At 43.8% G+C, this 22743-nt stretch overlaps 1 protein-coding gene across 1 annotated transcript; it reads left to right on the forward strand.

The window, feature by feature from the left end:
• The first annotated feature begins 112 nt into the window (after positions 1 to 112).
• LOC125879048 (envoplakin-like) lies at positions 113 to 21406 on the forward strand. The gene is made up of 22 exons (XM_049560642.1): positions 113 to 281; positions 6732 to 6831; positions 7671 to 7825; positions 8024 to 8147; positions 8254 to 8385; positions 9947 to 9988; positions 10139 to 10300; positions 10585 to 10692; positions 10849 to 10944; positions 11039 to 11149; positions 12324 to 12470; positions 12570 to 12724; positions 13543 to 13640; positions 13788 to 13960; positions 14070 to 14239; positions 15549 to 15687; positions 15815 to 16008; positions 16138 to 16288; positions 16389 to 16472; positions 16569 to 16709; positions 16834 to 16926; positions 17043 to 21406. Exons 1-22 carry the CDS (start codon positions 241 to 243, stop codon positions 20532 to 20534), a joined length of 6108 nt encoding a protein of 2035 aa, XP_049416599.1. The 5' UTR covers positions 113 to 240; the 3' UTR covers positions 20535 to 21406.
• The last annotated feature ends 1337 nt before the right edge of the window (positions 21407 to 22743 follow it).

The following is a 22743-nucleotide window of genomic DNA, read 5'->3' on the forward strand; positions in this document are numbered from 1 at the left end:
TGAAGCCACAGGAGCGTGGAACAGGTCCGCCCGGTCTGCTCCTCTGCTGCTTTTACTGACGACACACCTGCTGGCCTGGGAGGAGCTGAGACAGGTGAACGCTCCTTAACTGAGAGGAGACACGCCACAAGAGACAAGTCGGAGTGAGAGGAAAGAGGAGAGGAGAGGAGAGGAGTGAGGAGTTGGAAGAAACACACTCGGACTCAAATTACAAGAAACAGGCCCGGACAGTCTGCCAAGATGTCGAACAAAAAGGAATACAGTCCTGTTAAGATCAGCAAGTGAGTGCAGTCACCTTTCTGTGTGTGTGTGTGTGTGTGTGTGTGTGTGTGTATGTGTGTGTGTGTCAGGTAGCCTTATGTTACCGTCCCTTCTCTTGTCCACTCTTTCACTGCCGCACGCTGTGTGTTTCTTCCCGGAGGGCTGACCTGAAATCTGCTTCCTGTTGCATGCAGGCTTTTTTTAACCACTTATGTTTGCACAGTGTTTTATTTCCCGGTCACTGCAGTGAACCACAGGTGCTGTATAAAAAACAATGATCTGTGTTAAATACAAATATCTGTTCATTCATTCTTTACTCTGATAATACCGCTGTGTTACTAACTTCACATGTCCAGCACACTTCATTGACCGTCTTCTCGTCACCTGAACTGACCTTCTTTCAACAACAGCCCATTTATTGGTATCTTTGCCCAAGGGGTGTATCTTCAAAGTTTACTGACTCACTGAATCCATTTCTCTCAGTAGCCCAGTGTTCTGACTCATTAAACTGACAGGTCAACAGTGTGCCTTTAACGCTCTAATCCAGCTGAGACAGTGTAGGGTGTGCAGCTTGTTTTTACTGCGATGTGGTGGAGCCACTGTTTGTTTGAGTAGAGGAGTGATCACTTTTACGAAGTGACACATTGCAGTTAATGTGTGGACTATGAGGAGAGTTTGAAATTGCACAACTCCCACCCCGCTCCTCTCTAAGTGACTAAGCGGGTGTTTATGTCCTATCGCTGCAACATGTCACCCAGGGGGGACACATGCTGCGCTCCTTCACGGCGGGGCGTGCCACGCAACCAGAGACTCAAGATTGTTTGACAGAAGGCAGGACTGGTTGAAGGAGTGACAGGGCCGGGTCTCTGCTGCTGCTGCGAGTCCTGTTTGTCAGAGACACTTGAGCTTGAATGGAAGCCAGTGAGTCAGTGTATAATGTGGTTAATGGCTCACCTGATATTCACGGCTGAATATTCATGATTGTGGCATGAAGCAACTCTGTGTGTTTATGATGTCGCTGCCAGCAATGAATGAAGTCGCCCACATGTTTGCAGCAGAGGTGTGGACTTGAGTCAGACCTAAGTCACCAGTCTGATTACTTTAGACCAGGCCAACACGGTAGCGCCAAAAACCACACTTCCTCTAATGGCCACTTGAGGCTTGCTCCAAGAGCGAGTCAATCTCCATAGCCCCCATGTTAAAATACAAGCTGGCTCTCATTCTGAAGTCGTCAAATACCGCTGATTTCTCAGTGATTTCGGCTTAAGACACCGACGCCAAACACCAAGCACCTTTCTTGTGGTGTGGCTTTTGTGGTGTTATGATACACCATCGGTCAGCCTGGTGGCATCTGTCTCAGCACTATGATACATGGACAGGTGGCATCAGCTCATAACGCAGCTGGACGGCATCAGTTCAAAATGCTGCCAATAAGAACGTAATATAAGGACCTGACGGGAGCAGGAGGGGTGGTGGATGAATCCAACAAACCCTGGACTTTCACCTGTTCACTTCCTGTATAAATGTTGAGCCAAACCATGATGTTTTTTCCTAAACCTAACCACACACTTGTGTCGCCTATATCTAACCACATGCTTTTGTTGACGTCCCAGCGTTGGTTGTGGCGTCCCAGAACATCAACAGCAGATGCAGACGGACACTTAGCGTGTAATATGTGGACGTGAAAGTCTACTGACAAAGCGGCAATATGTGACGACTTGGGATGAGAGCGTGTTGCAACTTTACAGCGGAAATAAACATGTTTACTGGCTGGTACAAAAAAATGATTTTGTTCTCTATAGCTAATTTCCCCCTTCATGCACTGTATATCTCAGCCGTTTACATTTTAATAATGTAAACACATAATTAAAGGCGGGCCACTTTGAGTGACAGAATCTCTGTCGATAGTGTCCTTGGCCTCTCAGTCAGATCCACCCCTCGCTCGTCCTCAGCTCCACCATCTCGCCCAATCAAAGTCACTTCTGGCTCCAAAAAACAAGATGGCGGCAGCTGTAATGCTGAATTTGAGGCTTTGAAATGAGAATCCACAAACCAGTTGGTGAAGTCACAGTAGCTACGTCCATTACTTATACAGTCTATGCTTTCGACTCAACGACAAGATTAAATAAAGACTTGCAACTCAACTTGGACTTTAACGCCAATGACTCGTGCCTTCACTTGGAGCCTTTTGACTTGAAAATACTTGATAGCTTCCCCCCAAGCCCGAAGATTAAAAAGTATGTTATTTAAATTAAGTGCCATAAATCAGTCCATTTCCTGAATCGACTAACATTAATGCTATCGAATCGACACTTAATAACCCAGATGTACTTTGCTTGAACCAATCAGACAGCATCCAGTGAAGTTGCAGGAACCATGAAGAACTAGCATGACGTTATTGAGCACCACGTGGAAAAAATGATACCAAAGATAAATTCCTAAAACTACACAGTGGTCAACAAAGAACAAACTGCAGTGTGCAAACGTGGGAGGACGAAAATTACAGACGAACAACTTCCATCAAACTTGTTTTAACAAACACATTTTTGAAGCATTGAACATTTTAGTAATTTTGATATATTACCGTGTTGTTAAAATGACATTGTAGTTGGTGAAGAGCACATTATGACTTGTTTAGGATTTGAAACCCAAAGTTTAAGACTTGGGACTTGACTCAGGACTTGTCAGTGCAAAGACTTGAATCTTACTTGTGACTTGCAAAACAAAGACTTGGTCCCACTTCTGGTTTGCAGCAGAGATAAGAGTCTGTTTGAGTGAAGGAGCAGTCAGTCAGTGTTGGGCAGTTGTGAACTAGATGGAATTAAACCAGCAGTTTAACTAGATTTTCAGTAGCTTGCTGGTTGCTCAACTACATTCACATTCTTGTTGTGATTCAAGTAGTTGCATGACTTTTTGTGTCGTTTACTGAAACCACAAACAATCTTAGCTCATTAAAGGAAATGATTTTGTATTTTACCATTACTGCTCGACGAGCCCCGCCCCCTTTGTCTTTAATCCTGACTGATGTGAAGGCATGTCCGGGCAATGAACTCATCAGGTAGAAGTTGTAACTAACCTTGAGTGTATTGGGTCTCACCTAATAGCCCAATAAGTATTGATTACTGATAGCTATTGACAATTGTTGAGAGAGGTTGTTGATGCTATTTTAGAAGTTACCTGAGTCATCCTGCTTGGTGCATCCCCTCCTCCTGGACTCTAGTGTCTGACTGATGGACGTCGTCTACAAAACCAAAGCTAACATTTCCCTTTTAATTTCTTTTTGTTTATGACCTGTCAATAAGTGGGCACTTTTTGCAAAAACCCAGTTGAGAGGCATTTTTTTCTGGCATGTGACTTTCTGTATTATACTTGGTTATAATTTCTTACACTGTCAATATGATAATTTCAAAAAGCAGTTTGAACTCCAGTATAGCTCAAGTAAACCAAACTACATTCCTCCCGAGGGTAGCGTTGCTGTAGTTCAACTTCTTCCAGTGTGAAGTAATTAGTAGTTGTAAAACTGCATTCAGAGTGGCTTCAGCAAGTCAACACTACAATCAGTGGAGGAGGAAGTGCTCAGATCTTATACTTAAGTAAAAGTACTGATGTAATTACAAGTAAAAGTCCCGCATTGAAAATGTTACTTAAATAAAAGTAGAGTGAGAAAAATGTACTCAAAGTTTCAAACGTTAAGCTGCATAAAGATTTCTCCTGTGAGTGTCATACTATTATACATAGTGCCATTAGGTTACTCGTGCTAATGTCTAAGCTGCAGTTTTTTGTTGTACTTGGTTCAAGTGGCGCTAATATTGAAGTAATGGCTATTTTAAGTCCAGATTAACTCCTGATTGATTGTTTGGTTTATAAAAATTGTGAAGTCTTAGGGTTGCTGTGAAACTGCATCTACTTAGGACAAAAAAAAAGTTTATCTTGGGTGCATCTGTACAACTGAAAGTACAGCAGAGGAGATACCAGCCTCTCAAATGTGAGGATTTGTTACCAGTGCTTTGAATCTTTTAAATAGTTTTATTTATTTCTAAGCATTTATGAGATCTGGTCTATTTGGTATGACAAAACAAGCAGTGGGTAGGTGCAACTTTTGGATCTAGGTAATTGTGACTGGCGTTTTTCACAATTGTTTAGAAAGGATGGCAGAGGAGATAGCTGCACACCAATGCAACTGGGCTGCACAGCCACACAAAGGTTCAGAGGCTGAGATCAATGCAAAAAAAATGTCAATTTAATTAGGACATTTGTGCACAAATATAAGGGTGAATAAAAACAGCAGCAAATGTTTCAGTCTTTGACTATCATCAGTGCAGACTGTAATGTTTGCTGTTATTTTTATTCAGCTTTTATTATTTTTCGCACTTTGAGCACCCTTCTTTTTGTGCACGGATGTCCTAAATAAATTGTCATTTTTTGCACTCTGAACCTTTGTGTGGCTGTCCAGCCCAGTTGCATTGGTGTGCAGGTATCTCCTCTGTTGTCCTTTATGAAAATTGTCTAAAACGGATGTCACAATTACTCAGATCAGAATTACTACCTAATACTTATTTTGAAGTCCAGACCTCAAAAATGAAAGTAAAAAATGAAAATAAATGAAATTATTTTAATTTATTAAAAGGAATGGTAGCACATCCTCACATTTGAGAAGCTGGAACTATAAAATTTGGGCATTTCTACACAAGAAAATGACTTAAACAATCTTTAAAGTAGTTTTTCTGTCAGTTGGCTCAATGATTAATGGACTCGTGGTGTCAGCTTTCCATAGATATAGGTTCTTGAACATGTGCATTGGTCTCCCTGCCCAGTAAAAACAAGAACATAGCAGAGGACTTTTATTTTTATTTTATAAAATTAGAGACATTACCACCTTAAATCGGTGGCAACCAATTCACCAAAAGGCAGTAAATTAAGTGTTGCTCAAGATGCTCACATTTTCTTGTCGGAGGACCCCTAAGCCCTGTGATGGTCTGGTGACCTGTCCAGTATGTACCCCGCCTCTCGCCCAGTGTCAGCTGGGATAGACTCCAGAAATGAATGACTACTCCCAACCCACCGTTCCATATATACACCTTCCAATGTTGAAACAAAACCTACACCACTGGCTTGACGTGAATATGCTGTTGGTTGGTTTAGCATCATACTTTTTAAGGATTTAAATATCTAACAAAAGAGACTATAACAAGTAACTAAAGATGTCAAATAAATGAAGTGAAGTGAAATATTTCCAGCTGAATTATAGTGGAATGGAATTATGATGCGTCATGAGAAGAACAAGTCAAGTAAAGGACAAGTACTTCAAGTTAGTTGTGAAGTACAGTACCTGACTGGATGGTTGCATTCCACCACTGGGAGCAATAAAAAGAACAGCAGGAAGTACTCCGCCCACTTCGAGCCACTGTGTCTGACTACAACTGTCACTGCTTCACTGGAAATTAATGACACCAGTCACTTGATAAGAGCTGAGTACCACAGTGTGACACTTCGTCTCAGCGGGAATGTCTCTGTCACACACCGACAACATTCCTGACCACTAATGGGAGGGGACGGGGGTGACAACTCCCCCCCTCCTCTACAGCGTGTCCCCTTGGGTGCTGATCCGGGTGTGTCAGAATAAATAGTTGGTGTTCATATCACAGCGGAGGAGGAACGACAGAACAACACACAGACAGCACAAACAGGTCTGCAGAGAGCGTTCTTGAGTGACATGCCAGTGAGGGATTGTGTCGAGCAGGTGGAGGAATCTTCCTTGTTCGTTCACACCTGAAACTTTAAGTCAGAAGTCAAACTGTCAAGCTGAGGTACAAAAGCAGCTCTCCTAATGTGACTGTGCGTGTCTTTCCTCTCACCTGTAGAGCTATTTATCAGTCTAGTGTTGGAGATATCTGCTGCAGAGATGTCTGCCTTCTCTCCAGTATAATGGAACTAGATGACACTCAGCTTGTGTTGCTCAAAGCGCCAAAAATATAAATCTGAAAAACTCAACAGCAATGTCTCTTTCTAGAAATAATGACCCGGTTACTCAAGACAATCCACAGACCTTAGTGTGAGCAGTTTCATGTAGGAACTATTTTCTGTCTACCAAACTACACCCAGCGACCATGTCACTGTGCAGAAGGAAGCGTGCATCTACTGCTAGCTCACCTAGCACCACTGAGCTAGCTAACGTTACAGCTCAGACAAAGAGGATGCCATTAATGTTTACATCTTGCTCTGTCTCGTTCTACTCCGCTACATTTACATTACTGCAAAGATCAAAATGATACCCACAAAAACAGCTAGTCAACCTCTAAAATCCTATGCACATATAGACTGAACAAACCAACACTATATAAGCATGAAAGTAGATTTTTTCTGATAAAGTTATTTAAGCCCAAAAACCAAAAAGAGTATGTCCTCCTTACTTTCTACTCGTACTGATGACTTTTGAGGATGTTGACCATCATCTGTCTGTTCGTACGTAGGACTCAGGCCACCGATCTGGCTGTGGTGATTTCTCGCATGCAGAAGAATGCAGACCAAGTAGAGAAGAATATCCTGTCGTCAGAGCAGCTGCTGAGTGAGGTAAGATACAGCCACCTGATTTTTATTTTGTTTTGGAGCCTATGTTTTTTGTAAAATTCGTTATTTTTATAGAATAAACATTACAGGATCCATCCCTGTAAATAAAGTGGTATTAAAACAAGCTTTGGAAGGAAAACCATCAGAGCTAATGCCATGTCATTAATCAGCATGTTCAGTGCTCCAAACCAACTTTAAAAAACACTTACACCCACGAAAATGACCATCAATTCCTTGCCACGTGTTGGAAGAGAACTTTGTTTTTCTCGCATGTCTCCACAATGAACGAAGAATCCAAAAAAGGTGAATAGTCTTCATGAATTTAAGTCATTGAGGGCCATGTTTTAAATCAGCAAAGCTATATAAAAACATCTGTTTGCACACTCTCACACAACTCGAGCAGTACAATCCAAGTCTTATTTATCCAGTCGCTCAGTTTTTCACGCTTCACTGACTACATCGAAATGTTTCATTGAAAATGCATGTGTTTGTGAAGTACTGAGCGTATGACTGGATGAATGAGACTTGGATTATACTGCTTGAGCTGTGTGAGAGTTTGCAAAGTCATGTTGATATCTAGTTGTTAAATATGGCCTGCCTTTACCTCAATTCATGAAGAATTTTCTCAGTTTTTGAATTCTCCATCCACCATGGAGGCATGCAAGAAAAAACAATGTATTCCTCATAAATTCAAAGTTATACACTTTAAATAACTGATACACAAATGGTCATTTCTGAAGTTTCCCTGGAAAACTTAACAAAACTTAAAGCTTTTTCAAGATCAGATAAGCCCTGAAACACGTGATTATTGAAGTATTTTCTGTGCGTGTGTGTGTGTGTAGGACACAGAGCGTGATAAGAAGAAGCTGCCCCTGATCCACCAGAGGGAGAATGCAGACAACCTGGCGGAGGCTGAGGGGCTGCTGAAGGATCTCTTTATGGACGTTGACAAGGCCAAGAGGCTGCAGCACCCGCAGGCCGCCGAGATAGAGCGAGAGTGAGTTTATCCTGGAGTGTCACAGACAGACACACACAGGCATGCATACCGACAGACACACCTAAAACTTGATGCGTGGCATACCATCGAGACGTGCTCGCCACAAAGTGTCATTTCCACATTCCCTTTTACTGCTCAACACACCCATCTACTTACCAATGACTGAAACTCCTCCGTGTCTGCTCTCCCCTTTCACAGTGTGAAAAACCTCCATGATCGCTGGGTGAAGGACTGTGCCATCTACAGGGAACTATATGCCCAGCCACTAGTTTTGGACCCGAAACAAAAGATCGGCTGGGGTCCTCTGCTGGATGAAAAACTGGTTGGTTTGAGCTTTGTCAATTTTGGCTTTTAGTAGATAAACATCTTTGTAGTTAGTAAGAGTCACAGGCTGAGCAGTCTCTGATTAGTATCACTGTGATTTACAGAAACAGCTGAAGGCAGACGCCTACGGCCCCAATCTGATCGATGTAGAGAAGCAGATAGCAGCACACAACATCCTGCACCAGGAGATCGAGGCCTACAGCGACCAGCTGCAGCCCAGCACCACCACTTCACAGGTAACAGCACAAAACAACACAAACATTCACTCTGCAGGACCATGGAGGGATTACTGAACGGGCCTACTGGGCACAGGCCCAGGGTCCCAAAGCCTGCAAAATGTTACTCATATTAGCACATACCAGTTATGGAGAATCTCAAAATGACCACAAAGGGACACAAAACGGCTACAAAGAAACGCAAAAGACAACACATTCTCACTCCGACATCACATATCGACGTTTGGTCATTAACCTTCCACGTCCACCTATGTCCTTGTCCCTCCGCGTTTACTCCTGACACCACTGGGCACCATTAAACTATAAGGGCAATCAGCTGCTTATCATGCCGGCATTAAAGGACGCCTTTTGCCATTGTTTCTGACACCGCAAGTCACTGCCTGAGGGCCGGACTTCGGCAACTCAGCCGCCATATAACAGGGATGGTAAATAGTTGTTACTGCGATGTTATGCCATTGTTACTGTTTGTCCAGAAAGCACTACTGACACATATTATATATCAGTGGTTCCCAACTGGTGGGTCGCGGTCCAAAAGTGGGTCATGGGTCCATTCTAAATGGACCGCAAGCGACTTGCAAATGTCTCGTTTGTGTAAAACACACTTTTTTTGAAGTACAGTGAATGCTGGCACTGAGCTTTTTTTTTGAAGCGCTGTTTCCTGCTGTAGAGTGAGTGACTAATGAACAGCTACTTAACAGAGACAGCAACAACCTCGCCGACATGGCCAATGCTGAATATATTTAAGCGTGTGGACTTTGAACAACTTAGGAGAAATCTGGACCCTGTGTCTGGACCAGGTGGGAACCACTGTTTTATATATCACACTAGAGGCTGATGCTATTGTACTATGTGTCACGCCCGTCAGGCCTCTTTTGATTCTGCACTGCAGGGATGCTGTGTAAAATCACACACTGGAGCGGCTTGATGCTGCTGTTGTGTGGTTCTGTGTAGAAATGCAAAGCAGGCTTGAAGAAGGGAGTTCGAAGCGGCTGTATAGCCTGATCTCAGTGCAGTGAAGGAAATGTGGCGGCAGGACACAGCTGTGACAAGAAAGAGGAACAGGTTGCACAGAATCCTGTCATTACTGCGATAGCTCATGTTTAACAGGTCAGATAGGAGGAAGTGATGACAGTCAGATAGGTAACTCCAATGGAGAGAGGCAAAGGGAAATGTTACTTTTCATTTTGTCACATATTGTGAGTTTTCGCAACAAATTGAACAGTAAGACGCATCTGAATCAGTGGGCAAGGTTTGTGTGTGTGAAGATTTTCTTTGGATTACGGATTAAAAATCAGAAAAGAACAGACTCAGTTTGCAAAGGCCTTGACACTAACTGACACAATTTAACTACAAAGAGACACAAAATTACCTCAAAGAGACGCAAAACAACAATAAGAGGCAAAAGCACCACACAGTCTGTGTGTCTTGCTCCTATGTAGAAGAGGTGGTGAGGCCATTTGCATATCTGTGCCCAGGGGCCCATCGTCTCATAATCCGCCAATGTGCAGGACGTCATGCAGGATGATTCATTTACCTGTTTCTTCTTCATCTTTGTCTGTAGGAGCAGTACGACGCCCTCAAAGAGAAATATGCCAACCTTTACGTGAGTTACTTTCTTTACACTTGTTGACTTTTAGGGTTCAATGTGCGACTTGTGTTATTAGAAAAAGTTCAGTTAAGTTCAGATGGACGTGTATATGGGGATGTGTGTATGTAATGTGTTTACCTTGCATGCACATTGTGTGTTCTGCAGGAGAGCTCCCAGCAGAGACGCAACCACCTGGCCTCTCTGTACGACTACGTGCAAAGCTGCAGTAAGGAGCTGGTCTACCTGTCGGGCCAGCAGGAGAGGATCCTCAAGAGAGACTGGAGTGATCGCATGACCGACCCCCCAGGCGTCCGCATGGAGTATGAGGTGAGGGGGTGATGTCATTATTGTCTGATTATAATGTCCCAGCTCATTGTCTTCAGTGAGATCAGAGGAAGGTGCAGGGCGGAGAGATTTGGGAAAGAAGGACATTAAAACTTTGTTTGTCAACTTGCCTTGAAGCATATTCCTTTAGGGGCCAGTCACACCGGCTCGGGACCAGACTGGTGTAACCAGTATCGTACATGTTTAACCGCTGGGGTAATTTAAATACTTGAAACACTCTGTCATGTGTCCTACTTATCACCTGTGTTGTTTCTGTTTATACACAGAAATTCAAAAATAATGGACTTCTGGCGCATGAGAGTGAGATCAACAAGCTGCAGGAGGAAGGAGAGCGTCTCATTGAATCCAAACATCCTGGCAGCTCAACAGTAAAGGTGCAGCTATGTCAGACTTTAAAAATATATCTGTGTGATAACTGAGATAAATCATCATAGTACCCAACATGACAAAGGATTTCTTTTGTTCAAATAAACTGAAATTGGTTGGGATGAACATGATTTTAAATGAACTGAGGCGAATGTCTTCATCAGGCACACAGAGATGCTGTGCAGGCCGAGTGGCAAGCCTTCCTCAACCTATGTCTAGCACAGGAGACACACCTGGACAACATTGAAGACTACAAGAAGGTAGAGAGCCTCTGAATGCACCACACTATGATAGACTGTTCTTGTTTGATATTGGCCGGCTTGTTGTTAAGAAGTGAATGTTTGTCTGATGCAGTTCCAGCTGGATGCAGAGACGTTGTCCGAGTCCCTGGACAGGCTCAGTTCCACCATGGACCCAAAGTCTCTGGCTGAAAAGAGCAACCCTGAAGTCCTGTTGGCGCTGGAGGTACAAGTGTGTTTTTCAAAACTCAGCGTTTCTGTGCAGCTGTAGAAAGTCCGAGAGTTTGGAAATGTTGCAAAAGCCTGTTGGGTTCAGTGATTTAAGAAAGTAATAGCCAGGTCTATTAACTGAAGTCTTACAGTACATAAGTCTGTCAGTGGGACTAAAAGCAAAGGATTTTTTTTGCCTTTATCTTTCACTTGAATCTAAAACTGTATTTTTTACAGTGTAATAAATATGACCTCAGAATTTCCTCTGTGACAAAGAGGAGAGACGCACCTTGTTTATTTCTACAAGTTTCAGTATTCAGGTTGGTCACCGCCTGTGCTAACTTACAGTATTTGTTTAGTCATTACAGTTTGCAGAGGTCCTTTCCAAGAAGCAGGTTTACTGAGTTATTAGGATATTTTTGAGTGAAAACCCAGAACAGGCCAGTATATATAAAACTTCTTCTAGCATGGTCTGAACCAGTGGTTCCCAACTGGTCCGGCCATGGGGTCCATTTTTCTCTTTGTTCATTAGTTCAATGGGCACATATATTCAGCGTCATATTGTCAAGCTAGTTTTCTGTGTCCATCAAGTAGCTGTCCATTAGTCACTCACTCCACAGCAGGAAACAGCACTTTAAAATAAAAGCTCAGTGCTGAAAATTCACTGTCCTTAAAAATAAAGTGTAGTTTTTTACAAACTTGACATGCCTGCGACCCACTCTCAGACTTCGACTCACCAGTTTGGAAACACAGATTCAGAGATGGAGAGAAAATGTTGCTCATACTTTAGCCCTCTGCTAACCAGAGCTAAAGGCTAACAGTTGCGGCTTCAGTCATACACAGGTTAGACCTGGTGCTGCTGCTGTGACACCTGGCACTGGGGGTTTTGCTGGCTGAATTTGTGCCACTACAGCCGCTGACCAAATGTTTGTGTCATGAACTGCTGCCTGCTCTCCTCCTGCGAAGCAATCCACAGCGGCAGGAAGTGAAGTAGAGGGACTAGCTGGATAATTCTTGTCTCATTTGTGATCTGATAAAAAGACAGAGAGCAGGGCAAGGAGGGGCCAAGCAAATGAGCTGCCTGCAACTCTATAATGAACAGCTTTAATAAAAAAATGCTAATGTCAGGGATTAGCATTATATCCTTGCTTATTTGTGTTGGCTCTGTTCTAATTTAACAATCCCCCCAGGGAGATGAACCAGCAGTGAAGAGGAACGAGCAGCGCCTGGCTGCCCTCAAGGAGCTCAGCAGCAGCGTCGTGCCTCTGAAGCTACGCCGAATGAGGCCCAGCAAACCCACCACTGTAGTGTCCCTGTGTGACTGGGCCGATGAAGATGTAGGACGATCAGCATTTAATTTAATTTAATTATTTTATATAAAAACATAATTTCCCATGACAAAAAAGGCAAAACATCATGTTCTCTGTGTGTTTCAGGACACAGTGAGGCGTGGTGAGGTGCTAAACCTCAAGTCCAACGCCGACAATAAGAACTGGGAGCTTCAGACCAACAGCGGGAAGATCAGGACTCTCCCTGGTGCATGTTTCATGGTCCCACCACCCGATGCTGAGGCCCTGGACAAAGTTAACAGGTACAGAGTGCAAACTGACCACTCACAGTACACCATTAGAAATAAAGGTGCTAACAAGAACCACATAGGGTTCTTTGACTTGTCCCTATAGGAGAGCCCTTTTTGCATCCTGGTGGAACCTTTTATAAAGGTTTATAAACCTTTGGTTTGGGCATGAAAGGCTTTTATAAAACCTTTTATACCCCTCTCCATTAAATAAGCACAGGTTCTTGAACCGGTTCTATAACGGATGGAAGGTCACCTCCTGGATATTACTTGGCTGGCTGAGTAACCCTTTAAATATCACTCCAGTTAGAGAGTATGGTGGAGACTTAAAGCACCTATGTTGAGAGGAAATAACTTGGGTTGAGGCATCTGATGCAGGCGCCTTTGTACTTACGGTGGAATGAATAGTGTTTGCAGTGGTCTGCAAAAAACAGAAATTACAAACAACATACAGGATTTAGGGAAATAATGAGCCTTATACAGAAATAATATCAAAGTAAATGGTAAATGGACCTGCATTTGTATAGTGCCTTTCTAGTCATCTGACCAATCAAAGCACTTTTTTACACTATGAGTGACATTCACCCATTCACACACACACACACACACATGAACACACTGGTGTCCAAGGCTGCCATACAGGGTGCCACCTGCCACTCAGTTTTTAATACACTTACACACCGATGGAACAGCCACCGGGAGCAATTTGAGGTTCAGTATCTTGTTCAAGGGTACTTCGACATGCAGACTGGAGGAACTTTCTTGGAATCTATATTTCTGTGAGTGTATATTTATGTCTGTGTGTGTGTGTGTGTGTGTGTGTGTGTGCTCAGTCTCGAGAGAGCACTGAACGACCTGAAGAGCAATAGATCTGCACTCATGGCCTCCTTGAAGAACCCCACTGTGGAGGCGGTCCGGCCTCAGAAGGCAGGTGAGAAGAAAATCATTCCAAAAGGACACCCATATTTTCTCCTCCCTGGCTAAAAGACCATGAAAGAGTCTTTGATGGGATGAGACTGATGAGATTTGGTTTTACCCAACATTTCACTGTACACTTATTGTCTTTGCTTGTCCTCAGTTGCTGTTCAAAGTGCTCCAGAGGATCCCAGAGCTGCAGAGCTTGCCAAGGAACTAGACAGGATCAACCAAGCCCTGGATCGGAGCGAAAAAGAAATCCTGAGTCGACTCAGAGCTCCGCTGGACAACCGTAACCCCACACAAGACCTGACAAACAGGCTGCAAGACCACGAGGTAAACATGAACATTATGCTTTGATGATATGACATAAATTACAATGTCGTTGTCTCAGCGTGTTCATGTCTTGTTGTTATCTGTAACACCATATTATTTTGCCCTCCAGAAATCTGCTCAGACTGTGAGAAAGCTGGAGTCTGCGGTTCAGAGAGAGATGGAGCCTATTTTGGCCAATAAGCCCCTGGGACCCACCGCCTCCATCCTGCCCCTTAAACTCAGCACAGCCAGCAACAAGCTTGATGACCTCAACACCCTCATTGATCTTTATAATAAAAAGTAAGAATCAGTGAAATCATAGCTGCTCAGTTCAATACACTCAGCATTTTTGCTAACTTGCTAACAGTGGCTAATGTTAGCAAATATTGCTTACAATCATAAACTGTATAAAATAATAGACGTAGCCACCGTAACACCACCAATTGTTTTGTGGACTCTCGTTTTAAAGTCTCAGGTTTGGTATTTTGGCCATTGCAATCTTGGATTTTTAGAGTCACAAGTGACCATATTTGGAGAGGGTGTAGATAACCCTAATGCTAGCTGCTAGCTTGGTTAGTACAGTGCATTTACAACTATGGTTGACTGTGATAATGCTAATGCATTTTGAAGCCTTGAGTTTGGTATTTTGGCCATAGCAATCTTGGATTTTTGGAGCCACAAGTGTTCATATTTTGGCAAGAAGGTTGAAATAACCCTAACACTAGCTGCTAGCTTGGTTAGCATGGTGCATTTACAGCTATGGTTGACTGTGATAATGCAAATGCTATTGCTAATTGTTGTAAGTGTAAATTCAATTTTTATTTATTTAAATTGACTTCATGAACTAAAAACCCCCCATTGAAACAGAGAGAGCTATAGAGACAGAGGTTCTAATCCTTTGAAATGCTGTTATCTAATGTTTTTAGCTAGCTACAGGCATTTTGTTAGCATTTATCCTTTGGTTTTGCTCTCCACTGGGTGTGGTTTTCAGAGAATGACACATTGCTCTCACCGTGGTAGCGCCTTTTCAACGGAGAGCACCCATCTGTTACTCAAAGCGATCACACCCTTAACTTTGCATAACTTAACCTTCATTAAAATGTAAATAGTAGAACTTTACAAAAATTCCCCCCATGTACAGTTGTCATGAATGATGAAATTACCTATGGTGACCAAAAACTGTTTCTTGTACCAGCTGTAAACATGTTTATTTCAGCTGTAAAGTTGGGCATTTTAACATGGGGGTCTATGGGGATTGACTCGCTCTTGGAGCCAGCCTCAAGTGGTCATTAGAGGAACTGCAGTTTTTAGCACTTCTTGTTGGCCTCCTTTTCCAGCCCTAGAGGTTGCCCCTATCCTATAACAAAGTTTGCAAACCTCATTACTCTTCTTTGTTATTGTTACAGTGGCTTAGCATCCACTGTTAAGCATAACAGTAGGTTAACTTTATCCCTTAATTGTCATTTCTGGCTGCTGTTTAACAAAAGTGACAAAGTTTCTTTCCATCAAATGCTCTCATATAGGCAAATGACATATCTACGAGTAGCTGCACATTTTTATTTTGAAAAATTACATTGATTTCTTTTTGTGTTTCTATCCTCTCAACCAGAGCTACAGCCTCCATGTATTTGGAGAAGCAGAAGCAGAATGTGGAAGGCATCGTCTCTGGGTTTGAGGAGCAGCTAGCCAAAGATGGCACCATTCTTGATCAACCCAATGCCCTCCCGAGTCGCAACCAGCAGTTGCAGGTGTTGTACTTTACAATGCAACCAAGAAAAGTCAAAGATTTAACAGTTTTAGGATCAGCTCATCAAAGGTAATACATGGCCTAAAGAGATCCAAACCTGTTGTGTCCTTTCTCCTTATTCCAAACAGGCTATGCGTAAAGATGTGGCCTCAAAGAAGGATGAGCTGAATAAACTAGGCAGAGACCTGGACCTGACAGCGCAAGCATGCAGCTCCCTGCAGCAAAGTTTCAATGAATACTGTCCCGACATTGGCCGTCAGGAGAATGAGGTGAAACAGCTGAAGAATCGTTACACAAATGTCAATAATCAGCTCCAGGAAAGGTGAGTGAAACAGGATTCAGGAACTGTTATAACTGTATGTGTGTTTTTTACATCCTCACAAATATGTTTTTATCTAAAACTGGGAACATGTCATTGAAGATGAGGGATGTTTTTGATATTTCCCTTTAGGTCTGGTCTCATAAAGGAAGCAGCCAATAAAAACCAAGATTTCCAGAATGCTGTTCAGTCACTGGATTTCTTCTTGGTCAATTTGCCTGATAATAAGATCAAACCCACTGATGATGTGGCGGAGATAGCAGCCAAGCAGAGGTCTCAGAAGGTGAGTGGAAGCATTTCTTCACGTAGATTGGATTGACTCCAACTTCAATATACAAACTAACTCAAGTCTGTGTGTTTATTGGATTACATGTCTTGTTTAGAGAGTGCTGGAGGACATCAACAAGAAATTAGGTGATTTAGATCGAGTCAAGAATCTTTCCCGTGATCTGCAGAGTGACTTGAATGTGAGTTTGCAAAATATGAGTGTCCCCATTTACAGTTGATTAGATAAGCCCCTCCAAGTACATAAACCTTTGATGTTTCAATATATTCTCTCTCAGGAGTATGATCTCCGGTCAAACTCCTACCGTGGCACTCTGATTGATAGCGATGAAGATGACGATGATGACGATGATGATGATGATGAGCCAGTCCCAAAGAAACGTCAAACTTACACTATGGCTCAGGCTGTACAGAGAAAGGTACACTTATAAACAATCGCCCAAAGACAGCTAAGAACTTGTGACAATTCTCTTCTTTATCTGCAAATTTTCACTCTGCTGTCTTCAATTTCCAAACTCATTTTACCCTCTGCTTCTACTACAGGAGAAAGATCTACTGAACCTTTTCTCTGAGGTGTCTGCAGAAAACGACCAGCTACTCAACCAGTTGGAGACGACAAAGAACATTAAGGCCAGGGTATGATATTATTGAATCAAAATAACATCAACAACATCCACTCAAGTAATAGTAGAATAATTCCTGGTGATCCCTCCCAAAATTATCATTTCCTTTGTCCTTTTCTTCATGTGCAGAATGAAGAGAAAGTTAGTCAGGTGGTGGTCACTCAACAGCTGCAGTTACAGAGCCAGAAGAAGGACCTGGAGGAGAGTGACAGTCTGAAAAGAGATTTAAATGAGGAGATTGAAAGGCGCTTACATGCTGAAAGAGACCTGGAAACATACCGTAACAGGTTTGTGTCTCTGAAGAGTAGGAGAGGAGTGGAGAGGTTGGAGGAGAAGGAGGTGGTGCAGTACTATCGTGACCCCAAACTGGAGGTGGAACTACAGTCCCTGCGAAAAAAGATCCAGGATGAGGCAGTGAAGAGGTCAAGAACCAGTGCAGAGATAGAAGTCATCAATCAAAGGATTATCAAATTGGAAACACAGCTGATGCAAATCGAACCCAGACTGGTGACCAAGGTTCTGACTGAATATGAGAAAGACCCGCAGCTTGACAGAGAAGCTGTCAGGATCAGAGAAGAGATGCAAAGGATACGACTGGAGCTAGACACAAGAGATACTGAAAAAATTCATGTGAAAAATGAGCTTACGGTTCTGTCTCAGCAGAAACCAAAAATCAGGGAGAAGGTTGTTAAGAAAGAAGTGGTGAGGCTCGAAAAGGATCCAGAGATGCTGAAAGCTGTTCTCACATTCCAGAGTAACATTGCAGAGGAAGAGCTCCAGTGCAAGACGCTCAATGATAGAATTTTTAGTGTAAGGAGCGAGATAAACACACTAGAGATGGTCATTCCCACCATCCAACCCAAGGTAGTCAGCAAGGTGGTGAAGCAAGTACAGCAAGATCCAGAAACTGTGGAAGAGGCGAAGAAACTTCGAATTGCCTTGGAGGAGGAGAAAGATGAGAATGCTATCTTGATGAAGGACCTGACCACCCTTCAGCTGCGTTATGGTGAGGTGGAGAAGATCAGGCCTAAAGTCGAGGTAAAGGAGATCATCAATGAGATCTACAGAGTTGATCCTGAGACAGAAGTCGAGTTGGTACGTCTGAGGAAAGAGCTGCAAGATTGCGGCGTTAACCGTACAGAACTGGAGAAAGAAGTCAAGTTGCTGATGACAAATCTGACCACCCTGCGTGCTCAGAAACCCAAAGTGGAGTACAAGGAGGTGACCCAAGAGGTGATCAAAGAGGAGAAAAGCCCAGAGGTCACCAGGGAATTGCAAAGGCTATCCAACCAAGTTTCCCGGCTGCAAGTCAACTATGAAAGCATCCTGGAGCTGCTGACGCGCCTACGTAAAGAAAGAGATGACCTGAAAGCTGAAAAATCCAAGGTGGAGACCAAGCTGGTCAATAAAGAGTTCATCAAATATGAGAATGATCCTCTTCTTGAGAAAGAGGCTGACAGCCTTCGGAGGAGTGTAAGAGAAGAGATTCACCAACGCCGCAGTGTGGAGGAGTTGCTCTTTGACCTCCAGAACCAATACATTGTCCTTGAAAGGCAGAAGCCAGAGGAGAAGATTGTTATGCAGGAGGTGGTGCGTCTTCAGAAAGACCCTAAGCAGATCATGGAGCATGACAAGTTGAACAAAAATCTGGATGATGAAATGAAAACCCGTAGGAAGCTTGAATTAGAGGTTAGACAGCTCAGAGGCCTGATTCAAGAAAAAGAGAGTACCATAGCTCAGATGGACGATCGTCAGAAGAAGATTCAAGTAGAGTCCGAGCTCAGGCAGATCAAAATGCGCATTCTGGAACTGGAAAATGCTCCGCCACCCGTTGAGGAAAAGATTGTCATTGAGGAGGTCCTGAAAGTAGAGAGGGACCCTAAGCTGGAAAAACTAACCGATGGCTTACGCACAGACATGGAGACTGAGAGCACAAATATCAGTCGTCTAGAGAGAGAAATCCGCAACCTGAGGCTCAAGTTGGAAATTCTGCAAAAGGAGAAGTCACTTGAGAAGGTGGTTTACAGAGAAGTGGTGCGTGTAGAGAAAGACCCGGCAGTGGAGGCTGAAAGAGAACATCTAAGAGAGCTTGTAGCCCACGAGAGGAACCTCAGGCGTGAACAAGAGGCCAACGCTCAGAACATCCAAATCAAAATTACCCACGTACAGACATCAAAGTCTGTGACTACTAAGGAGGAGACCACTCTCAATGCCAACAGAGATGCTCTGCAGAGAGAGAAGGAGGATCTCCTCAGACAGCTCAAATTGTTAGAGTCTCAGAGACAGAACATCAGCATAACCTTCCAGCAACAGTCCAAGCTGATGAGTGAGAGAAACCAGTTGCTACGACAGAGAAGTCTTAAGACAGCCTCTGAAATACAACGGCTGGAGAAAGAAATCCTCAATGAAAAAGACAAAATACACCAGAGAGATGCACTCATCCTCGAGCTGCTGAACAGCGTCCAGAAAGAGGACCAAACTGAAACTCACACCAGGGAGACAAACCTTTCCACGAGGATCACCATCCTGGATCCAGAAACCGGTAAAGACATGTCTCCCTATGATGCCTACTTGCAGGGGCTAATTGATCGCAACCACTACATTCGCCTGTCAGAGCTGGAGTGCGACTGGGAGGAAATAACTTCAACTGGTCCAGATGGGGATACTACAATTCTGCAAGATCGCAAAAGTGGGAAGCAGTACTCTATCAAGGATGCCCTGAGGGCTGGTCGTATGACCCAGTATGACCTGCAGCGCTACAAGGATGGGAAGCTATCCATCGCTGAGTTTGCGCTCCTTGTTGCAGGGGAAACCAGAACACCTGTCGTTCCTCCAATACCAATACCAGTTCCAAAGTCACCCACCAGACCTCCCCCAGCCTCTCCCTTGAACTCCATGCCACCCTCCCTGAGGACCTCCTACCCCAGCCTCAACAGTCAGCACAGTGGCAGTACGAGCAACCTCAGTACTTCCGGAGGTGAAGAGCATTTCCCCATCTCTGGTATTTTGGACACCACCACTGACAGCCGCATGTCTGTTAGAAGTGCCATGACCCGCAAACTCATTGACCCCGACACTGCTTTGAAGCTGCTGGAGGCACAAGCAGCTTGCGGGGGAATCGTCGATCTCGCCAAAAAGGACAAACTGTCCGTCCACAAGGCAGCTGAACGTGGTCTCATCGACGCAAGTGACATGTACAAGCTTCTGAACGCCCAGAAGGCCTTCACTGGAGTCGAGGACCCCGTGACCAAGGAGCGTCTGGCAGTGGGACAGGCTGCACAGAAAGGGTTTATTCCCAAAGAAAATGCCAAGAGGTACATGGAGGCACAATATCTGACCGGTGGGTTTGTGAATCCTTCTAAAGCCGGCCGCCTCAGTGTCAAAGATGCTCTCGCCAGTAATATTATTGACAGCGCAACAGCTGATGAGCTACAAAATGAGGCTTCCTACACGAAAGAGCTGGTAGACCCCATCACCAAAGAGAAGATATCATACAAGCAGGCGATGGATCGGTGTAAGAGAGACGTCAGCACAGGGCTCCTGCTGCTTCCTGCAGCCTCTACTGATGCTGCAAGTGCCCCGTCATACTCAAACTATCGTTTCAGCTCTTCCTACAAATAATCTAGATGTGAAGTTTAGGATGTTTTACTTGCTGCAGCAACTGGTGCTGGAGGGTGTGTGATAACGCTAAGTGATCCATAGGGCTGACCCGAATCCTTTAAAGCCTTGAAGCTGCAATCGTCCATGGTAACTGACGTCCAAATCCTTATTTTAATGCTTAGTTTTTTGTTTTGTTTTTTTCATCTGTAAACTGGTGGAAGAAGCCGAAATGAGTGGCAAGTATCAGACACAGATGAGGCCAGTGTGCTCAACGTTGTCATTGACCCCCGTTTCAACCAATTAAATTGTGACGCAGAAAAGGATCAGGTGAGACGAATTGCGGACAGGTATGTGTGGCTGGCAGCTGTAGTGAATTGCTTGCGTTGCGTCTTGTGATGCTGTGTGACCCGCGGAGTTATTAATAACTTTCAGAAACATTGTGTGCAATAGTCCACCTTCTCTTTCCTCTCTGCATCATTCTTCCTCACACATACAGCAGCACCAAGTCCTGCTAAAGTCGCGTTAGGTTCGGGTGGTTGATTAGTGTATATGAGTATGATTGATTACTATTACCCCTCCCCCTCGCCCAAGTTCCCATCAAGTCAGTTCGAAGCTTTGAATATTTGCGAATAATCAGTGCAGCTTCAAAGCCCCAAAAATGATATTTGGGACAGCCCTACTGATTTATGTAAAGATAAAAATGAAATGTTCGTACACTTTTTGAAAACACTGTGGGGGAAAAAAACACTCTTGGTGAAACTGTACATGTGGATCTGCTTTTTTTCAGTGCTATTTTTGGGTCTGCTGTAAAAATAAGGAACATGTTTGTTTTATATGCTAAATTGTTTTTCAGTGCTCTCAAGCAAAATCCTCATTAAACTCTACAAGCCTCACCTTTTTTTCGGTCTTGTTATTTGAAATATTATCAGTAAATTCATCACAAACGTGTGTAAACGAATCAATTTGATATATATAGTAGACGAGCTTTGGGGTGTTCACAACATGTGGAACAATGTTGACAAATATAGATTTATCAGTTGGGACTTGGTGTTACAATCCCTGGAGTTTCAGCCCGCTTCATGCCAGAGCATAGGTGTGATGTGACCACAGGGCAGAGCCACCCCCTCACACATCGTCAGTTGTGCACCTCAACATCATCGGGTGTTTCAGTCTTTATCGCAAGACACTCTCTGTTGAGGGAGGCCCACCACAGGTTGATCAGGCCTGGGTGTGTGTCAGAAGGTTGGTTCCTCCGTGGTCACCTAGGGGCCCAGATGGGATCCTGTCTCTTCAGCCATAGCCAATGACTGCATCTCTCAGCTGTACTGGACAGATCCTTCACCACTTTCATCTCGGCTTACCCATGAATCCCGATTTCCTCGAGGAGCCTAGACGAAGCCACTGCAGCCTACCTCAGTCAGTCGCACCTCAGCTTTCTGGGTCCATGTCATTGGTTCGACAGCCCATTGGTTCGACATCCCATTAGTCCGACTGTCCGCGGTAATGAACGGCTCGCGACAGGCGTATGGTGCGCCGCGACCGGCTTGAGGCGGAGCAGGCTCACGGCTTATGTGTTTGTCACTTTCTTTTTCATTTTAACCCACACCATGATCTTTTCCTGACCCTAACCAAGTGGTTTTTGTGCCTAAACCTAACCAGACCTTAACCACAGGGCATCATGATGATTTCGGAACGGACTTCGGAACAATGGGTTTAATATGGTCGAACAATGGGCTGTCGAACCAATGGGCAGTTCCCAGCTTTCTAACCTCTAGTTGCAGCTTCAGTTACAAGGTCAGCGTAGAGCAGTCTCTTGCGTTCAAATGCCTCCTCCATGGCATCCTCCCAAGAGACAAGGGGCTTCATTCTGACCTCTGCTTTTTAGCCCTCTAACAGCAGTTGTACTGTGTTAGTGCTCATTAGCAAGTGTTACCATGCTAACGTGTTAAACTAAAATGTTGAAACTGCTGTTAGCATGTTAGCCTCACAGAGCTGCTAGCATGTCATCTTGCCATTAATATTTTCAGAAACAACTTGCTCTGTGCATCAGACAGCGAATCATCTTCTGTCTCTAACAGCTGTAATGCAATATATTAATATACAATGCTCGTAAACCCTGGCAAGTCATATGCTTGGAAATGATGGATTAAGGATACAGATTAAATATGACTCAAGCATGTAGTGTATTAAGGTTAACAGGGTCAGACTCAGGTCTACATGGATGAGACAC

Source organism: Epinephelus fuscoguttatus, linkage group LG19 (assembly GCF_011397635.1).
Source record: "Epinephelus fuscoguttatus linkage group LG19, E.fuscoguttatus.final_Chr_v1".
Taxonomy (NCBI): Eukaryota; Metazoa; Chordata; class Actinopteri; order Perciformes; family Serranidae; genus Epinephelus; species Epinephelus fuscoguttatus.